Source organism: Asterias amurensis, chromosome 3 (genome assembly GCF_032118995.1).
Source record: "Asterias amurensis chromosome 3, ASM3211899v1".
Taxonomy (NCBI): Eukaryota; Metazoa; Echinodermata; class Asteroidea; order Forcipulatida; family Asteriidae; genus Asterias; species Asterias amurensis.
Genome location: NC_092650.1, coordinates 12471677 through 12487817, shown reverse-complemented (window position 1 = coordinate 12487817; position 16141 = coordinate 12471677). Strand labels below are relative to the sequence as shown.

The 16141-nt window shown below is 36.7% G+C and overlaps 1 protein-coding gene across 1 annotated transcript; it reads right to left on the bottom strand.

Annotated features, from left to right (window-relative positions):
- Nucleotides 1-1534: 1534 nt before the first annotated feature.
- Nucleotides 1535-15715, bottom strand: LOC139934606 (fatty acid 2-hydroxylase-like). Its single transcript, XM_071928894.1, has 6 exons — nt 15253-15715; nt 13487-13588; nt 11785-12034; nt 10327-10499; nt 8522-8774; nt 1535-7757 (listed from the first exon to the last, which is right to left on the bottom strand). Exons 1-6 carry the CDS (start codon nt 15490-15492, stop codon nt 7687-7689), a joined length of 1089 nt encoding a protein of 362 aa, XP_071784995.1. The 5' UTR covers nt 15493-15715; the 3' UTR covers nt 1535-7686.
- Between the last annotated feature and the right edge of the window lie 426 nt (nt 15716-16141).

Below are 16141 nucleotides of genomic sequence, written 5' to 3'. Positions count from 1 at the left end.
ACACACTGACACCCCACACAGCATGCAGAGTAGAGAGAGAGGGCCAACGTACCGTACATGTATATAAAAGTAGAGGCGGGGCCCGGGGCGGTGACCACCAACCAACGTTCTGACAGATTAGAGGCGCTAGCTATTCAGCCAATCAAATAGAGTTTGCATATTCATGAATGTATAATTCATATCAAAGTTTGTTCCGCAAACCAACCATCGCCGTCGACCGACGCGTGGCGCGTATACGATCGACGCACACCCAAATCAACAAATTCATAGTTTATTCGCTTTGTTTATTGATAAATTTTATGATCATTTTGGAGCAGCAAAAGGAGATTTAAATTGTTGCTATTATGTGATGATTACTCGCTGATAGGACATGACTGGAATGCTACCGCCATGCAGTACATTGACCATGCATGTGAATGGCAAAATGTATCTGGAAAGACAACGATCTACAGAAATTGACTGGGTATACACAGCGCCACTTCATAAATTCATTGACTTTGGTTCCTTCACATTTTAAAACAATTTAAAATGTGTGTGCATTCCATATCTGCATGCAATATAAATGAGGAACTCATTTTTAGTAATATGATGGTTTAGTACATACAACCTTGCCATACTTGCGCATGACTTGGCTGAAATCGGGTCTGATGGCATTGCAAATCAAACCCGTCAGTCTTCTACGTAGTTAAAATGCATCTAGAAGCTGCCACGCTTTGATGTTCACATGTAGTTTAAAGGAACACGCTGCCTTGGATCGGTCGAGTTGGTCTTTGAAAAGCGTTTTGTGACCGTTTGTTCTAAAATGCATATGGATAGAAAGATCTTTCAAAAGTAGAAAACAATGATCCACACAAATTTGCCTCGAAATTGCGTGGTTTTCCTTTTACTCTGCGAACTAACACGGTCGGCCATTTATGGGAGTCAAAAATTTTACTTCCATAAATAGCCGACCGTGTTAGTCGACGAGGTAAAAGGAAAACCGTGCATTTTCGAGGCATGTTTGTGTGGATCATTGTATTCTACTTTTACAACACCTTTCTACCCACATGCATTTTATAACAAACGCTTACAAACGCTTTTCAAAGACCAACTCGACCGATCCAAGGCAACGTGTTCCTTTAAAGTCACTTTAAAAAACTGCATAACTGCAAGAGAAAGGGTTGCCACTTCAGGAGATTTTAATATCCTTCATAAAAAGGCACTCGACAAAATTTTAGAACAAATTCATGTACCATCGTCCATCAAGTTTTTTAGAAAATATTACAGCAGGATCGAATTACTTTCATTCAGATATTAAGAAAACAATAATTTTCAAAATCTTGCGTCGTCCGTGTCCCCCCCCCCCCTAATTCTGTTACTCTCATTATTCTGATAGAAAACAATACTTGGCACAGTATTTTGTGTTTGATAAACAGTAGCGCTGGATTACTTTAGTAGGAATTCAATAATATAGGTATGGATATTATATGAAGGTTAAAACAGTATTTTCCACTACGGAAGAGTCAGAATCATCAATAATTATTGCTTGCAAACCTTTAAGGTTACCAAAGTTATTACTTTTATTCATGTTACACCACCATAAATGAAACAAAATTATGCATGGGAAAACTCCAATATACAATTTCGACAATGGGTTCTTTTCACCTGATGTAAATCTGTCAGATACTCAAAGAGTTATTAAAACATGAATGGTTTTGGGATTTTTTTAAGCAAAGAATATCCTTTCTTTCACTGCTGTAAAGAATAATATAGTTATTTAGATAAAGTTGCATGTGTTTAATGTTCAAAGTTTATCTATTGTTATTTTAAGAATCAACCTTTGTACTTATCAGAATTGCCTATACATGAACAGACTGAACTTTTCAACAGTTATTTCAAGTTCATGTACTTTTGTTGTTGAAGATAAAGGATAATACAACAATGGCTACACTAAGTCACTCATAATACTATCATAAATGAAAAGGCTGCATAAATGGTTGTACTACTTAAAGCATTTCCCTTTAATACCTACATAATATCAAACCATACAAGAAAACCCAAATCAGTGAAAAACATAAAATCTTATCAAATCCTTAAATGTAAATGAGAATAATGGAAGCACTTTGCAATGACCATAAAATCATATTGCTGGACTGTATGTTTTACATTAAATGTATACAGAACTAGTTCAGCAAATTCATTGTAAGACAAACCGACATCCTATAAAAACATTGATCATGCAGTATATAATAGGGCAAATAATGAAGTAATCCATAATGGATATTAACCAAAGAGAATCTGTGTCTTGAAATGTAGAATGGTATTTTAAAGCAAAATAACAATCTGTTACAAAACAAAACACATCATTTCCAATACCAAATCCATACCTTGTGCAGATAGGTTTCATAAACAAACAATAATATACAAATATTGACTGCTTCAAGTGCTATGGTTAAAACTACATGTATGAACCCCAAGGTGATCCCCGAATAACAGTCCGGGGATCACCGAGGGCCCCGGATAACGGTCCGGGGATCACCGAGGGAGTTGGAGTTTTAACCATAGCACGAGTTAAAGCAGTCAACATTTGTTTTATAACACCCCAACATACTATTTATCGTCAACGTTCGTTCGCGCGTTTCAGATACACAGATGCACAACTGATTGGGTTCGAGGTTGGTAAAAAGAAGTCTGGGTACTGCACGCCATGTGATATGCAAACGATGCACTTTCACACGTCCACCGTCTAGTAAAACCAAGACATATCATGTGACGCGCTCTTTACAAATAAAAAGGCAGAATATTTTTTAAGGGGTGTTATAATGTAGGCTATTATCAAATGCCTAAATACTAATGTTTAAATAGCACAATGAAGTCCTGAATCAAGACCATTGAACCTGCAGCAGGAAACACTTCAGGATGTGAAGTACACCCTGTGGGAATGTAAGAGTTTATGGGACATGTTTTTAAAGGAACACGTTGCCTTGGATCAGTCGAGTTGGTATTTGAAAGGCGTTTGTAATAGTTTTTTATAAAATGCACATGGGTAGACAGATGTTGTAAAAGTATAATACAATGATCCACACAAACATGCCTCGAAATTGCACGGTTTTCCTTTTACCTCGTCGACTAACACGTCGGCCATTTATGGGAGTCAAAATTTTGACTCCCATAAATGGCCGACCGTGTTAGTTCGCACAGTAAAAGGAAAACCACGCAATTTCGAGGCAGAATTGTGTGGATCATTGTATTCTACTTTTACAACATCTTTCCAACCATATGCATTTTATTAAAAAAAAGGTTACAGACGCTTTTTATAGACCAACTCGTCCGATCCAAAGCAACGTGTTCCTTTAACTCAAACATTTAAGCCGCTTTTTAGTTTTCTATTTTAAACTTGATCTGAATTACAAGTATGAAGATTTAAATTTATGTTTGTTTTGTTAGTCGATAGCCCAGAACCCTGTATAGGTTAATATTAACTCTTATAACACCCCTTACCAATATTCTGCCATTTCATTGGGTTAGAACGCGTCACCTGACATGTCTTAGTTTTGCTACACGACGGCCGTGTGATAGTGCATCGGTTTGCCGTGCGCTAGTCCGAAAGACTAGCACACGGCGTGCAGTACCCAGACGTCCGTTGCGTGTACGAGGATGATACATTAATAGTCTGCAACCATTTCGGATTACATGCAGAGCACAGTAAAAGTTTTCGCAATCTGTATTCGCGTCGTCCGTGGATTGGTCGTCCAGGTCTGTAAAGTCTGTACATTATTTAGAAATGTTTGGGGTGTTATAAAACAAATATTGGCTGCTTTTACTCGTGCAATGGTTTAAACTATGACTCCCTAGGTGATCCCCGGAGCGTTCTATTTTCCCTCGGCTTCGCTGCGGGAAAATAGAACGCTCCGCCGAGGGAAAATAGAACGCTCCGGGGATCACCTTGGGAGTCATAGTTTTAACCATAGCACTCAAAGCAGTCAATATTTGTATAATATTACACATGCCTTAATTCATACTTAGGGATGAAAGATTTGCAGTTTGGTGGACATCTTTAACCCAACATCTTGAATCAGGTAATTCCTTTTTCTTTACATGTTTTACTCCATAAAGCCATGTACCTCACTACATGTTATACACATCAATGTGATCAGCAAAAATTCTTCCAAATATTATTCCTATGCTTTTTAATATTCTTGTTTCATTAACCAGGCCATCATTAGTACCGCACATTCTAATATTTGTACATGTACTCTCTGATCTGATTGTTATATCAAAAACACTCTTAAGGCATTATAATAGCTACATATAAAGATATCATACATACAGGTCTGCAATAGCTTAACCTGCACATCAATCTCTACTAATGATAACTCATACATTACGTACAGAATATTTCTTCCCTCATGTACAGTTTAGAATGTTTAAAAAATCAAGTAATAAACCTTGCAACCCAATATATTACCGGCATACTACAGTTATAAGAGTTAGAATTAAGGAGTCATAACTGCGGACTCAGTCAAGTTTTAAAGTTTATATGTATGAGAGGTAAATTAACAAAAAAAAATTGAAAATTTGCTCTTAAACATTTAATTTTCTATACAATTATTTATATTTACAGAGGAGGGGGAAATGTTCACATGAACTTCGTATTTTCATAGTTCGAGTTTATACAGTCACAGAAGTTAATGTTCACTAAGTGCCTCACCAATACTAAACAATAAAAACTAACTTTAAAACTATGTATGGTACAGCCTATCAAATCTTGACGTGAACTTACTGTCACAAATGGAATTTTTGTTAGTGTTTTAGTGTTACGAGTCGTCACAGTGCCAACAATATCTATACCACTTTAGAGTGAATTTATAATCTAAATCAAAGTATCTGGCACATTCTCCAAAGAGTAGGGCAGATCCCTTAGATACAAATTAAGCTCAAAAAACACTAAATTCACTGTATCAATAACGCAAAAGCTTTACTTTTTCTTTAAAGACAGTGGACACTACTGGTAATTGTCAAAATCCAGTCTCCTCACTTGGTGTATCTCAACATATGCATTAAATAACAAACGTGTGAAAATTTGAGCTTGATTGGTCACCGCAGTTGCGAGATAACTATGAAAAAAAAAACACCCTTGTCACATGAAGTTGTGTGCTTTTTCAGATGCTCGACTTCGAGACCTCAAATTCTAAACTTGAGGTCTCGAAATCAAGTTCGTGGAAAATAACTTCTTTTTCGGAAAACTACGTCACTTCAGAGGGAGCCGTTTCTAACAATGTTTTATACTATCAACCTCTCCCCATTACTCGTTACCAAGTAAGGTTTTATGCCGATAATTATTTTGAGTAATTACCAATAGTGTCCACTGCCTTTAACAATGTGTTCCTAAGAGCACATGTGTACATGGCACATCCATCCACTGCTGGTTTGTTTCTTTTCTTCTCATGATAAAAGGAACAGACAGTCATTAAATCAAGGTTTTCATCACTCAGGCATATCCAACAAATCATCCGGTCTTGTAATGTAATAAACTCTACCTAGCAAGTAGATACACAAGGTGTTACCGCAAACCAAATAACCAGATACCTCACCATGCAATGCCTCAAATCATAAATTTATGTAATTGGACAGGACAGATCTCCTCTTAAAGGGTGTATGTACTTTTTGTAGGACAAAAAAACACAATGTCCACAGATTTACACTAAACTTACACAGTTCGAAGATAATGATAGTAGAAGGCTTCCCTGAAAATATTACGTGGTGAGGTACTGTAGTTATGGGGAAATGAGAAAACAATGTCATGAAAATAATTATCATCTCATGAGACGAAAATTATAAGCATTTACAAATGTATTTTCATGACATTGTTTTACTCATTTCTCAAAAACTACAGCACCTTAGTAATTAATATTTGAAGGGAAGCTTTCAACTATCATTATCTTCAAACCCAAAGTTTAATGTAAATCTATGGACATTTTGAAAAAGTACCCAAATCCTTTAAGGTAGTGGACACTATTGGTAATTGTCAAAGACTAGCCTTCACAGTTGGTGTATCTCAACATTATGTATAATATAAGAAACCTGTGAAAATTTGAGCTCAATCGTTCATTGAACTTGCGAGATAATAATGAAAGAAAAAAACACCCTTGTCACACGAAGTGTCCACTGCCTTTAAGAACATTATATATTTTTTTTTTATGAAGAATGTTTACTTTTCGTTCTAGCCTGCACAACTGATTTAACAGTGACGTGGGTAATTTGGTAACATAATTATATCTAATTTATAAATTGATGTAGTTGTGTGCAAAGTTTTGTGGTAAAAACTCCTGGCTGTGACTTTGCAAAAGAAATATCTATTGTAGCTATTTTATTGTTACTTTGACTACACGCATTCCAAATCTCATTTGGACACAATTGATTAAATGCCAAAGACCAGTATTATCACTTAGTGTATTCCAACCAAAGCATACAAAAACAATTGTGAAAATTTGGGCTCAATTGGTCATCAAAGTTGCGGCAAGAAATGAAAGAAAAAAAAACGCTCTTGTTGCACAAATTTGTGTGCTTTCAGATTCCTGAAAAAGGCTTCAGGCCTGAAGTCTTTCTCCGATTCAAATATTTTAGTGAGAAATGACCTCTTTCAGAGGCAGTTTCTCACAATGTTTGTATTATCAACAGCTCTCCATTGCTCGTTACAAGGTCATTTTAATGCTAACACACATTTTGAATAATAACCAAAGTTAAACATACATGTAATTGCTACAAAGAATACACAAATAACAAACTAACAAAATAACGCCTACTATTTGAAACGCTACACAATAAAATACATGTATTAGCAAACCCTAACCAGCATGAAACCTTTTAAAAAAATTTCGTTGTATTCTTACGTGTGAATAATGAGAATAAAGTGAAAACTTAGTACAAAATGATTACACCAGAACAGGGGTTTACATTGCAATAGTGTTTGAAACCAAAATGTTTCATTATCTTAACACTGACTTACTCACCACAGAGTCTAGACATAGACATCTGAAATGTAAAGTGCACGTACATGTAGGTAGTTTTACCCTTAAAGACACTGGACACTAATGGTAATTGTAAAAGACCAGTCTTCTCACTTGGTGTATCTCAACATATGCATAAAATAACAAACATGTGAAAATTTGAGCTCAATCGGTCATCGAAGTTGCGAGATAATAATGAAAGAAAAAAACACCCTTGTCACACGAAGTTGTGTGCGATTAGATGGTTGATTTCGAGACCTCAAGTTCGAAATCTGAGGTCTCAAAATCAAATTCGTAAAAAATTACTTCTTTCTCAAAAACTATGTCACTTTAGAGGGAGCCGTTTCTCACAATGTTTTAAACTATCAACCTCTCCCAATTACTCAGTACCTAGTGAGGTTTTATGCTAATAATTATTTTGAGTAATTACCAATAGTGTCCACTGCCTTTAAATCAAAAGAACTTTGTGGATACGATTAGAACTATAACTTCAATCTCGAGTAAGTTTTGTTTTACCTTTCATGACTTCATGTCCGTTCTCACTTATCCCGAATTGCACAAACAGATTGTTTGAGAAACTTCCTTCATCACACAAACTTGAAAGAAGAAACAAATAATGTGTGCAAAATGTACTCATGAAATCATTGTAAAATGGTGAGAAGGTCAGTCGACATTGATTACAGGTCAGATCAGGTCATCAGTTTGTCTTGATGCTGGGTATTAGGGTACCGAACGCGATGTCCCAAAGCTTGCTGGAGATCCCAAATCCTGAAAGTAAAAAAATAATAATAATGAATAAAACCGTTTATCAGTTATTGTTCTTCCATTGGTACACATAATATGCTGTTTTGAAACTTGTTTTCTCTACTCCTGTTAGAGCATAGGGACTCGGCAGTGATGCATAATACTATGTTAAAAGTGCATTGAGTGTCACTTAGTGACGAATATGCACGCTACTACAAGAAGCCAATATTATTACAATACAGATATGGTTCATTTTTGTTATCTTAGTTGAGACAATCATAAAATGGTAACAAAACTTATAATAATTACAAAATGAGGCGTTTGTTGAACTTTATGGGAAGGATTTTGGTTTCTAATTTCTTTTCTTTAAATCTTTTTCCTTGTATCAACAATGCTATAGTCATACATGAAGTACATGTATAGAGCTGTAATACTAAATGATTTATTTGTTGATGATTATTTTCCTTACTTCATGCCTGGATTATAATAGGCTTTCCAGCCACAGTGGTTTGGTTCACTTTTACCAATATCTTGTCATCTGATTTCAAGCGTTATTCTTACCTTTCTGCAAGCAGAATATAACAACTATTAGTTTCTAGTATTGTTGCAAGTTAGTTAAAGGTTAAAAGCCTGGCCGAATATATCATAACAATGAGTTTAATAATAATCATTAGTAACTACATGAACCCCAGCTGAAATGCAGACCACGCATTGAGAGTCAACAGCTTGGGCAACAAGTTATAACCAGGACTTAAGTCTTAAAAACCTTGACGCTACTTAATACCCACCTTTGTCTTGGATCTCATAGTGATGTCTGACGTGGTATGTTTTCAGTTCTTGAAAGTAGGTACCTGGTCCTGGAGAGCCATGGTGAAGGTAGTAATGTGTCAGATCATAGCATATATAACCGAGGAGTGTACCACCCATAAGGGTGTATGCCACGGGTACAGGTAAGATAGCAGTCAGGACAAAGTAGTACATGACCACAAAGACTGCTGATGCTATTGGAGGAAATACAAGACGACCTGGATCAAAAGGCACCTGTCAAAATGAAAATGTGTATCGTTAGTAAAAGTGCCTTCACATGTAAATTATACCAGCACCATGGAAAACATCCTGCAGATTTGTAAGTTGTCATAGAAAAATGTAATCTTACAGAAATTTTGATTGTGGGCTTCGAAATCCCCATTTAATGTATAATACATGTATGCACACAGCTGGAGAAAAAAGAAAAGATCAAAATTGATTGCAAAGTCAAATTCAAAACTTATGCAGCAGACTTCGGTTCAATATAAAGAATACTTTTAATAGTTAATGTTGCACTACAATTTTCAATGTTGCTGTCATCATTATTCAATGAAAAATATGGAAAATTGTATCATAATTCAAGTTATCAATCCAAGTCACCTTGAAAAAAAAGTTACTGCTAAAAGAAGCCAAAGTACTTCATGAAACTTAACTTGTTTTATAATGTGGAAAAGACTATTTCTATGCAAGGGCATGTCCATACATGTATATTAACCTAACTGCCTCTAGCCACTGGGCAATCACGTTCGTCTAGTTGGTATGACTACACTGCTCTTGAATGGACCCTTCCCATGAAATATGGTAATTACATTCACGCATGTGTACAGACCCTGTTGGTTGGCAAACAACATAGAGTTGTGCACTAAGCCGACGTGCAATCGCGTCTGCGTCACACACCCATTAGCCGTGTACAAAACAGCGCTATGTTCCCTCATTTTGCCATTGGGAAGGGTCAATGCAAAGGTCGTGGGTTTGAAGCCACCGGAGTAATATGCTTGTGATTTTTTTTCACAAAACTCGAGTGAGTACTGAGTTTATAGTGTGCTAACACACATAGATGTATATGGGTAAAAACCAAAATTAGTATATTATTAACCTACACACATCTCAGCTGTTTAGATGAGATTACATGTATCCAATCAAAGCTTGGTATGAAGGATATACAGTACCAGCACAATTGTATTAAATGCTTGACTACCCACAAGAAGAAAAAAAACATAAACCTACATGTATAGTAGCTATAAATCATTACACACATTGATTGTAAGCAATTTATTTTTTCCTAACTAGCAATTATAGATTAGCAATTATAGATAAGTGTCTGTTGAACAGAAGCACCAGAGCTTGAGTTCGGCCACGGCACCCTACAACTAAAACTTAAACTGGACACTGAATGAAACGACATGCCAGCGCACGACATCAGGGGCTCAACGGATGCATGTTGATGCTACCTACAGGTTCAAAGTTAAAGGACACTGGACGATGGACACTGATAATGGGTGCATTCGATTAGCTTCCCTGGGTCTACCCCGCGGTGCTCACTCGGGTGAGCCCCTGACAAGAGCTACACGAACGATCACTCACCGCTCTTGTATTGACATCATGCACCTTCGGCCAGCCCCCAAGTGACCCACTCCACAAGCAGGGCACTGGGGGCTGACCCGGGTGAGCCCCTGGAATGACGTCAAAGCTATCCGAACGCACCGGGGGCAGACCTGAGTCGACCCAGGGAAGCTAAACAAACGCACCCAATAGTACAACAGGTAATGTTGAAGTTATGCAATACCTTGTGATGTTGCCCATGAAGGACAAAATGAAGACCAATAAGGATCTTGGAATCTTTAGGTGGTTCCATGTGGAACAGGAATCGATGTAGGGTGTACTCCAGAAATGTCCAAAGCAGGATACCAGCTAAGAACACCAGAGGGAATGCCTCATAAGAGACCGAAATCTTCAGGGCTACAATCAAGGTGGGAAGGAAATGGTGTACAAAAATAACAGTAATACCACACATTGAAGGAAAGATTTACCAAGATTAAAATGTACAAATGTATGTCAATGGAAATGGATGCAATATTATGACCACAGGAGAACCATTGGTTAGCTAAAACTTACAACAAATTATAACACTGAGGTGTAAACATTTGTGAAACCTTTCACATTTTCTCATTTGTGAAACCTTTCACATTAAGAGCTTTTTTAACTTTGACCTAAGTAGATATACTTGGTAGCATTACAGACAAATATTAATTGATGATCTGCGATATAAAGCTTAGTTATAACAATATTAATGGGGACTACAATTACACAGAGAAGTGGATACATTTTTCTTTACTTTTTTCTAATAATTTGGTATAAAGATTTGTGCAAAATTCAGAAGACTTAGAATGATCAAAGCAAAAATACTAAGTTCTGTTGACAAAAACATAAGTAACGGATGATAGATTGCATTAATAAAGCTAAAACATAACTACTTGTAAGCCTTGGAAATCTCATGCAAGGACATGTATTGTAAAAGAACACGTTGCCTTGGATCGGACGAGTTGGTCTATAAAAAGTGTTTGAAACTGTTTATTATGAAATGCAAATGGTTAGAAAGATGTTTTAAAAAGTAGAATATAATGATCCACACAAGTATCAATCAAAATTGCACGGTTTTCATTTTACGTCGCAAACTAGCGTTGTCGGCCATTTATGGGAGTCAAAAACTTTTACATCTTTCTAACGATATCGATTTGATAACAAACGGTTACAGCACGCTTTTCAAAGACCAACTCGACCGATCCAAGGCAACGTGTTCCTTTAAAGGTTGCAAACCTGCAACCAATGGGTCATTCACAATAGCTGTGTGCACGTACTTGCATGTTCACAGTCCAATCATAATCCAATTATATCACATTAAAGGAAAACGTTGCCTTGGATCGGACAAGTTGGTCTATTAAAAGCGTTTGATACCGTTTGTTATGAAATAAATAGGGTTAGAAAGTTGTTTTAAAAGTAGAATATAATGATTCACACAAGTATCACTCGGAACTGCACGGTTTTCCTTTTATGTCGCAAACTATCACGATAAAAAGAAAACCCCGCAATTTCGAGGTCATATTTGTATAGACCATTGTATTCTACTTTTACAATATCTTTCTTAACCATATACATTTTACAACAAACGGTTACCAGAACGACTTTCAAAGACCAACTCGACCGATCCAAGGCAACGTGTTCCTTTAAAGACTCAATCATTTACCTCCACCAAAGACACTATCAAACATCCAGACATCCTGCCATTGTTGAATTGCCAGCCAGCATATCATCATAATGAACGGGATCCACGTGAGTGGCACTGCATACCAGTTGGATGTTGAAAAGTATTCAATGATGTCATAGCGAAAAAGACGCATGGTGTCACGGCTTACAGGTATGTGGGTCCACTCATAATACTTCTCTCCAAGGTTTATTACCTGCCATAAAACTGGCTTGTCATAATCTACCATGTCCTGTAGAAGACAAAATCGAATTTAAAATTATTAAATTACTTGAGTTTTATGGAAAGACCGTAGATTTTACTCCCGTAGTTCAAGATATAACTCTTCCCATTTTATTTAGAAATTAGTTTCAGCTTCTGGGGGAAAATTGTCATTGTCTAACTTCATATAGTTCATGACATCATGCCAAGGTTTGTATTGAAAAACACTTCAGGATAGAAGTTTCCTGCTTCTAGCTTGTTACTGTACACGTACGTACGGGAAGTGTTCAATGGCGATTGACATTGGACACCTTCCAATCAATACAAAGTGACTGAAGCTGGAAGCAGGAACTTAATTTCCTGAAGTGTTTTCAACAACAAAATTACTCTTAATCTTTATGATATTTAAAATACATTTGCTGCATGTAATTCCAAGAATTAAGCAGAGTGCAACAGTACCACAAATTTGATGAATGTTATCATGTTAAATACTAGGTCGGGAAGTGACATGGTATGTACATTGAGTGTATACAATGCACTGTTATTATGGATGCTGTTCATTACACGACCTTCAATATGTCAGGTGACTCACTAGATAATGTCATCAATAGATTATTTTATTGTCACACCATACTAACTCAAAGCTACCTCCTGTGTTCTATTTTAGTTTTTAATTCATTGTTTCTACTGTTGTTGGGTCCAATTTTTGACATGTACATCTGAATGAAATCAATCAATCAATGTGGAATGTTTTTGCACGCTGTACTTGTTATTAATAAAAAATAACGAGTCTGTTCAAAGGTTCAGTTTTACTACAATTCACAACTCAATACCTGTAGGAGATATGGGGACAAAATGAAGTTAATTGTGTTTTTATACTCTGTTAGCTTTTTTAGTATGGTAGTTGACCTTACAAGAGATATTTTACCTTGCTTAGAGATCTTAGAGACAGTGGACACTCTTGGTAATTGTCAAAGACCAGTCTTCTCACTTGGTTTATCTCAACATATATGCATAAAATAACAAACCTGTGAAAATTTGAGCTCAATCGGTCGTCGAGTTTGCGAGATAATAATGAAAGAAACACACCCTTGTCACACGAAGTTGTGTGCGAAAGCTTGATTTCGAGACCTCAAATTCTAACTTGAGGTCTCAAAATCAAAATCGTGAAAAATAATTTCTTTCTCGAAAACTACGTCACTTCAGAGGGAGCTGTTCTTCTCAAAACTAAACCAGCTTTGCTATACGTAAATCTCAATTCTCAATCTGCCTTCGTTTAGACATTTTACATAAAATTACTTTAATAAACATGCAATAAACAAACATTTTAGGTTTATCAGGACACAAAAAAACACACGGTATTTAGGGAATTGTTTTTAATAAGGTGAACATCTCATCAACTATTCAATTATGCAAATTCTTCAGCTATGTACTTGCAAGCAATCTTTATGATATAAAGAAGTAGTTTAGGATTGGCGGTTACCTCGACTGACTTCCCTACACCATTGGTCTTGTGTGTTGTTCCTCCATTTGAATGACCATTTTGGCCATTGACGTGATGCTTCCCATTGGATTCTGGTTCACTCTGAAATAAAAGACAATTAACCCAACTTGTTATAAAGAACAAGTTTTTTACTTTAGATTCAATAGATGCTAATTTAATCTGTACACTAATCAATACTAACAATGGAAATTGAAGAATGTCATAGGAGAATATTGTCATTCTACAGCAACAATTTTAGAAAACTAAGCATCAGACTTTAAGTTTACATGTTGACTGAAACCGGCATACATGTACATATTGGATTTCATTTTGTAAGTTACAATATTTTTTTTGAGGTTTCGTTGGCACATGATCAGACTCTGCAATTAGCAATATCTCTGTCCAATACATGTATCACTGACTCTGCTAAATGACTGCACCTGCCATTCTTGTTCTCATTATTTAGGGGTATACTACTATTATTTTACTACAGAGTTTCCAAGCACCATGCACTGTCCCTTTAATAAACTTGTCAATAATATTTCAAATACCACAGCGCGTCCAATATTTGATTGCATTGATAAATGGAAATATTCAAATATAGGCATAATGATTTGCTGATGAGCTTTACCCATCATTCCCATGTTCATTGTGGATGTCGGACACTTCGTACCTTTGCCACTTCGTACCCTGGACACTTCGTACCTTCAGGACACTTCGTACCGTAACTAAATTGGTCACTTCGTACCTTGGGCGAGGTACGAAGTGACTATCAGCTGAATCACTTCGTACCCTCATCCGAGTCACTTCGTACATTCATTAAAAATATTCCTCAATAATTTATTGTTCGTTGAGATAAAAATTATTAGACATAGGCCTAATGAATTATAATTTTTGTTTGATGATGTGAATGTAATTTTTCTTAATGTGAAATTAATATTTTTCACGCAATCGTCATAATAATGGCTCCTTGGTCCCAACAAAATAGTAACAGTTGGTTTGATTTGCTTTTATTTCATAATCATCCGATCACAAAGCACAAAACAATCATAGCCGATGCAGAAATCACGAAGTAGTACAAAGGTAGGAAGTGTCTCGTGAGAAAGTACGAAGTGACTCGGTAGAAGGTACGAAGTGTCCATGGACCAAGGTACGAAGTGTCCATGGACCAAGGTACGAAGTGTCCATGGACCAAGGTACGAAGTGTCCAAAGTCACTTGAAAAAGTACGAAGTGTCCAGGGTACGAAGTGTCCTGACACCGTTTTGTATGTGTTTGCTCCTGTGTTTGGATATAAGGTTCGCTCCGCTATCGCCTCCGGAGACCAAGCAATGAAATGAAACCTCGTAGTTCTACTAACTAGGATGGGGAGTAAGACTCCCAAGAATGGGTATGGATGTATGGTCATGGAAATGTTACATTTTTAGGACATTGTTCATGGTGCTATTGCTGCTTCTAAGTTCTAGAAGTTAGAACCGCAGTTTCTGTTATGTTTTGTCCATGATCTTGATACAAATTTTTTTTAAAGGGAGTACAGCCGTACAGCGCCCCAGTGCCACAGCCAGAGTTGGTCTACTTTCAATATTATACATATGAACATGATATATTATTATTATTTATGAAATTAATAGTAAACTCAATCAAAATTCAAAATGTCGTGTTTTTAAAATGTTGCGTTTTTTTAAACAAATTTATCCACAACTGCACAGTCACACTCACTACACTTGCTACACACAGTGACAGTGACTGAAATAGCCTTTGGATTACCTCAAATTCTCCAATGTAATACTGTTCCATGAGTTTGTAGGCATTGCTGCTGTGTTTATGTGGATTTTCTCTGTCCATCAGGGTGGTTACATCACGACCTGCATTGTTCTTCAATGGTTTCTCGCCACCAGGATGTCGACTTGCAAATTCACTGACATCGTAAACTCTGTTTTCTCTCACAAAGCACAGACGACCTGCAGCTTTCCATGTATCAAGCTCTTTTTTACTTATACGGCCCATGTTCTCACTTCATCCAAAAAGATAACTTGTTTATACTTTACTTGGTAGTGAGCTGATTCTGTATTTTATGTAACGACGACACAACCAACCACGCCCAGAGTTTCAACCTATGTCACTGATGTAACAACTACTAAACTACTACCACGACATTCCATCAACAGCACGTACACACATGCCACCGTAACTGGATTGAGAAATGGCGACCTAACCTCCCTACGCTTGTTGTTCCGTTGTGTAGTAGGGTGTGTAGTCTTGGTGCAAGTCGTTGTTTGAATCTCATATGGAACGCCAAAGGGGTACTTATTATGACCAAGACATTGATCTGCCATGTGGGTAGTTGCGATAACGTAACCCTACTGCCGACGGCGTAGCCGGAGGGTTACGAGTCGCTTCAATCGAAAAGCGGCGAAATATTTTAGTCAACAGATTTGCTTATTTTTTACCACTTTAAAAAAATAATGACACAAATTCTATGAACACGAACGTAATCCTCAATGTCTAATGAATAAGATTCAAAAACACATTGAGAAAATATTTTGAAAAAAAAGGACAAAAACTTACCAGATTCCGGGAGCGAAACAGTCACAAATTTCCCAGGTTCTATTTTTGAACCTGTCGCTGGTTACCATGCGCAGCCCCAAGCGCTGAA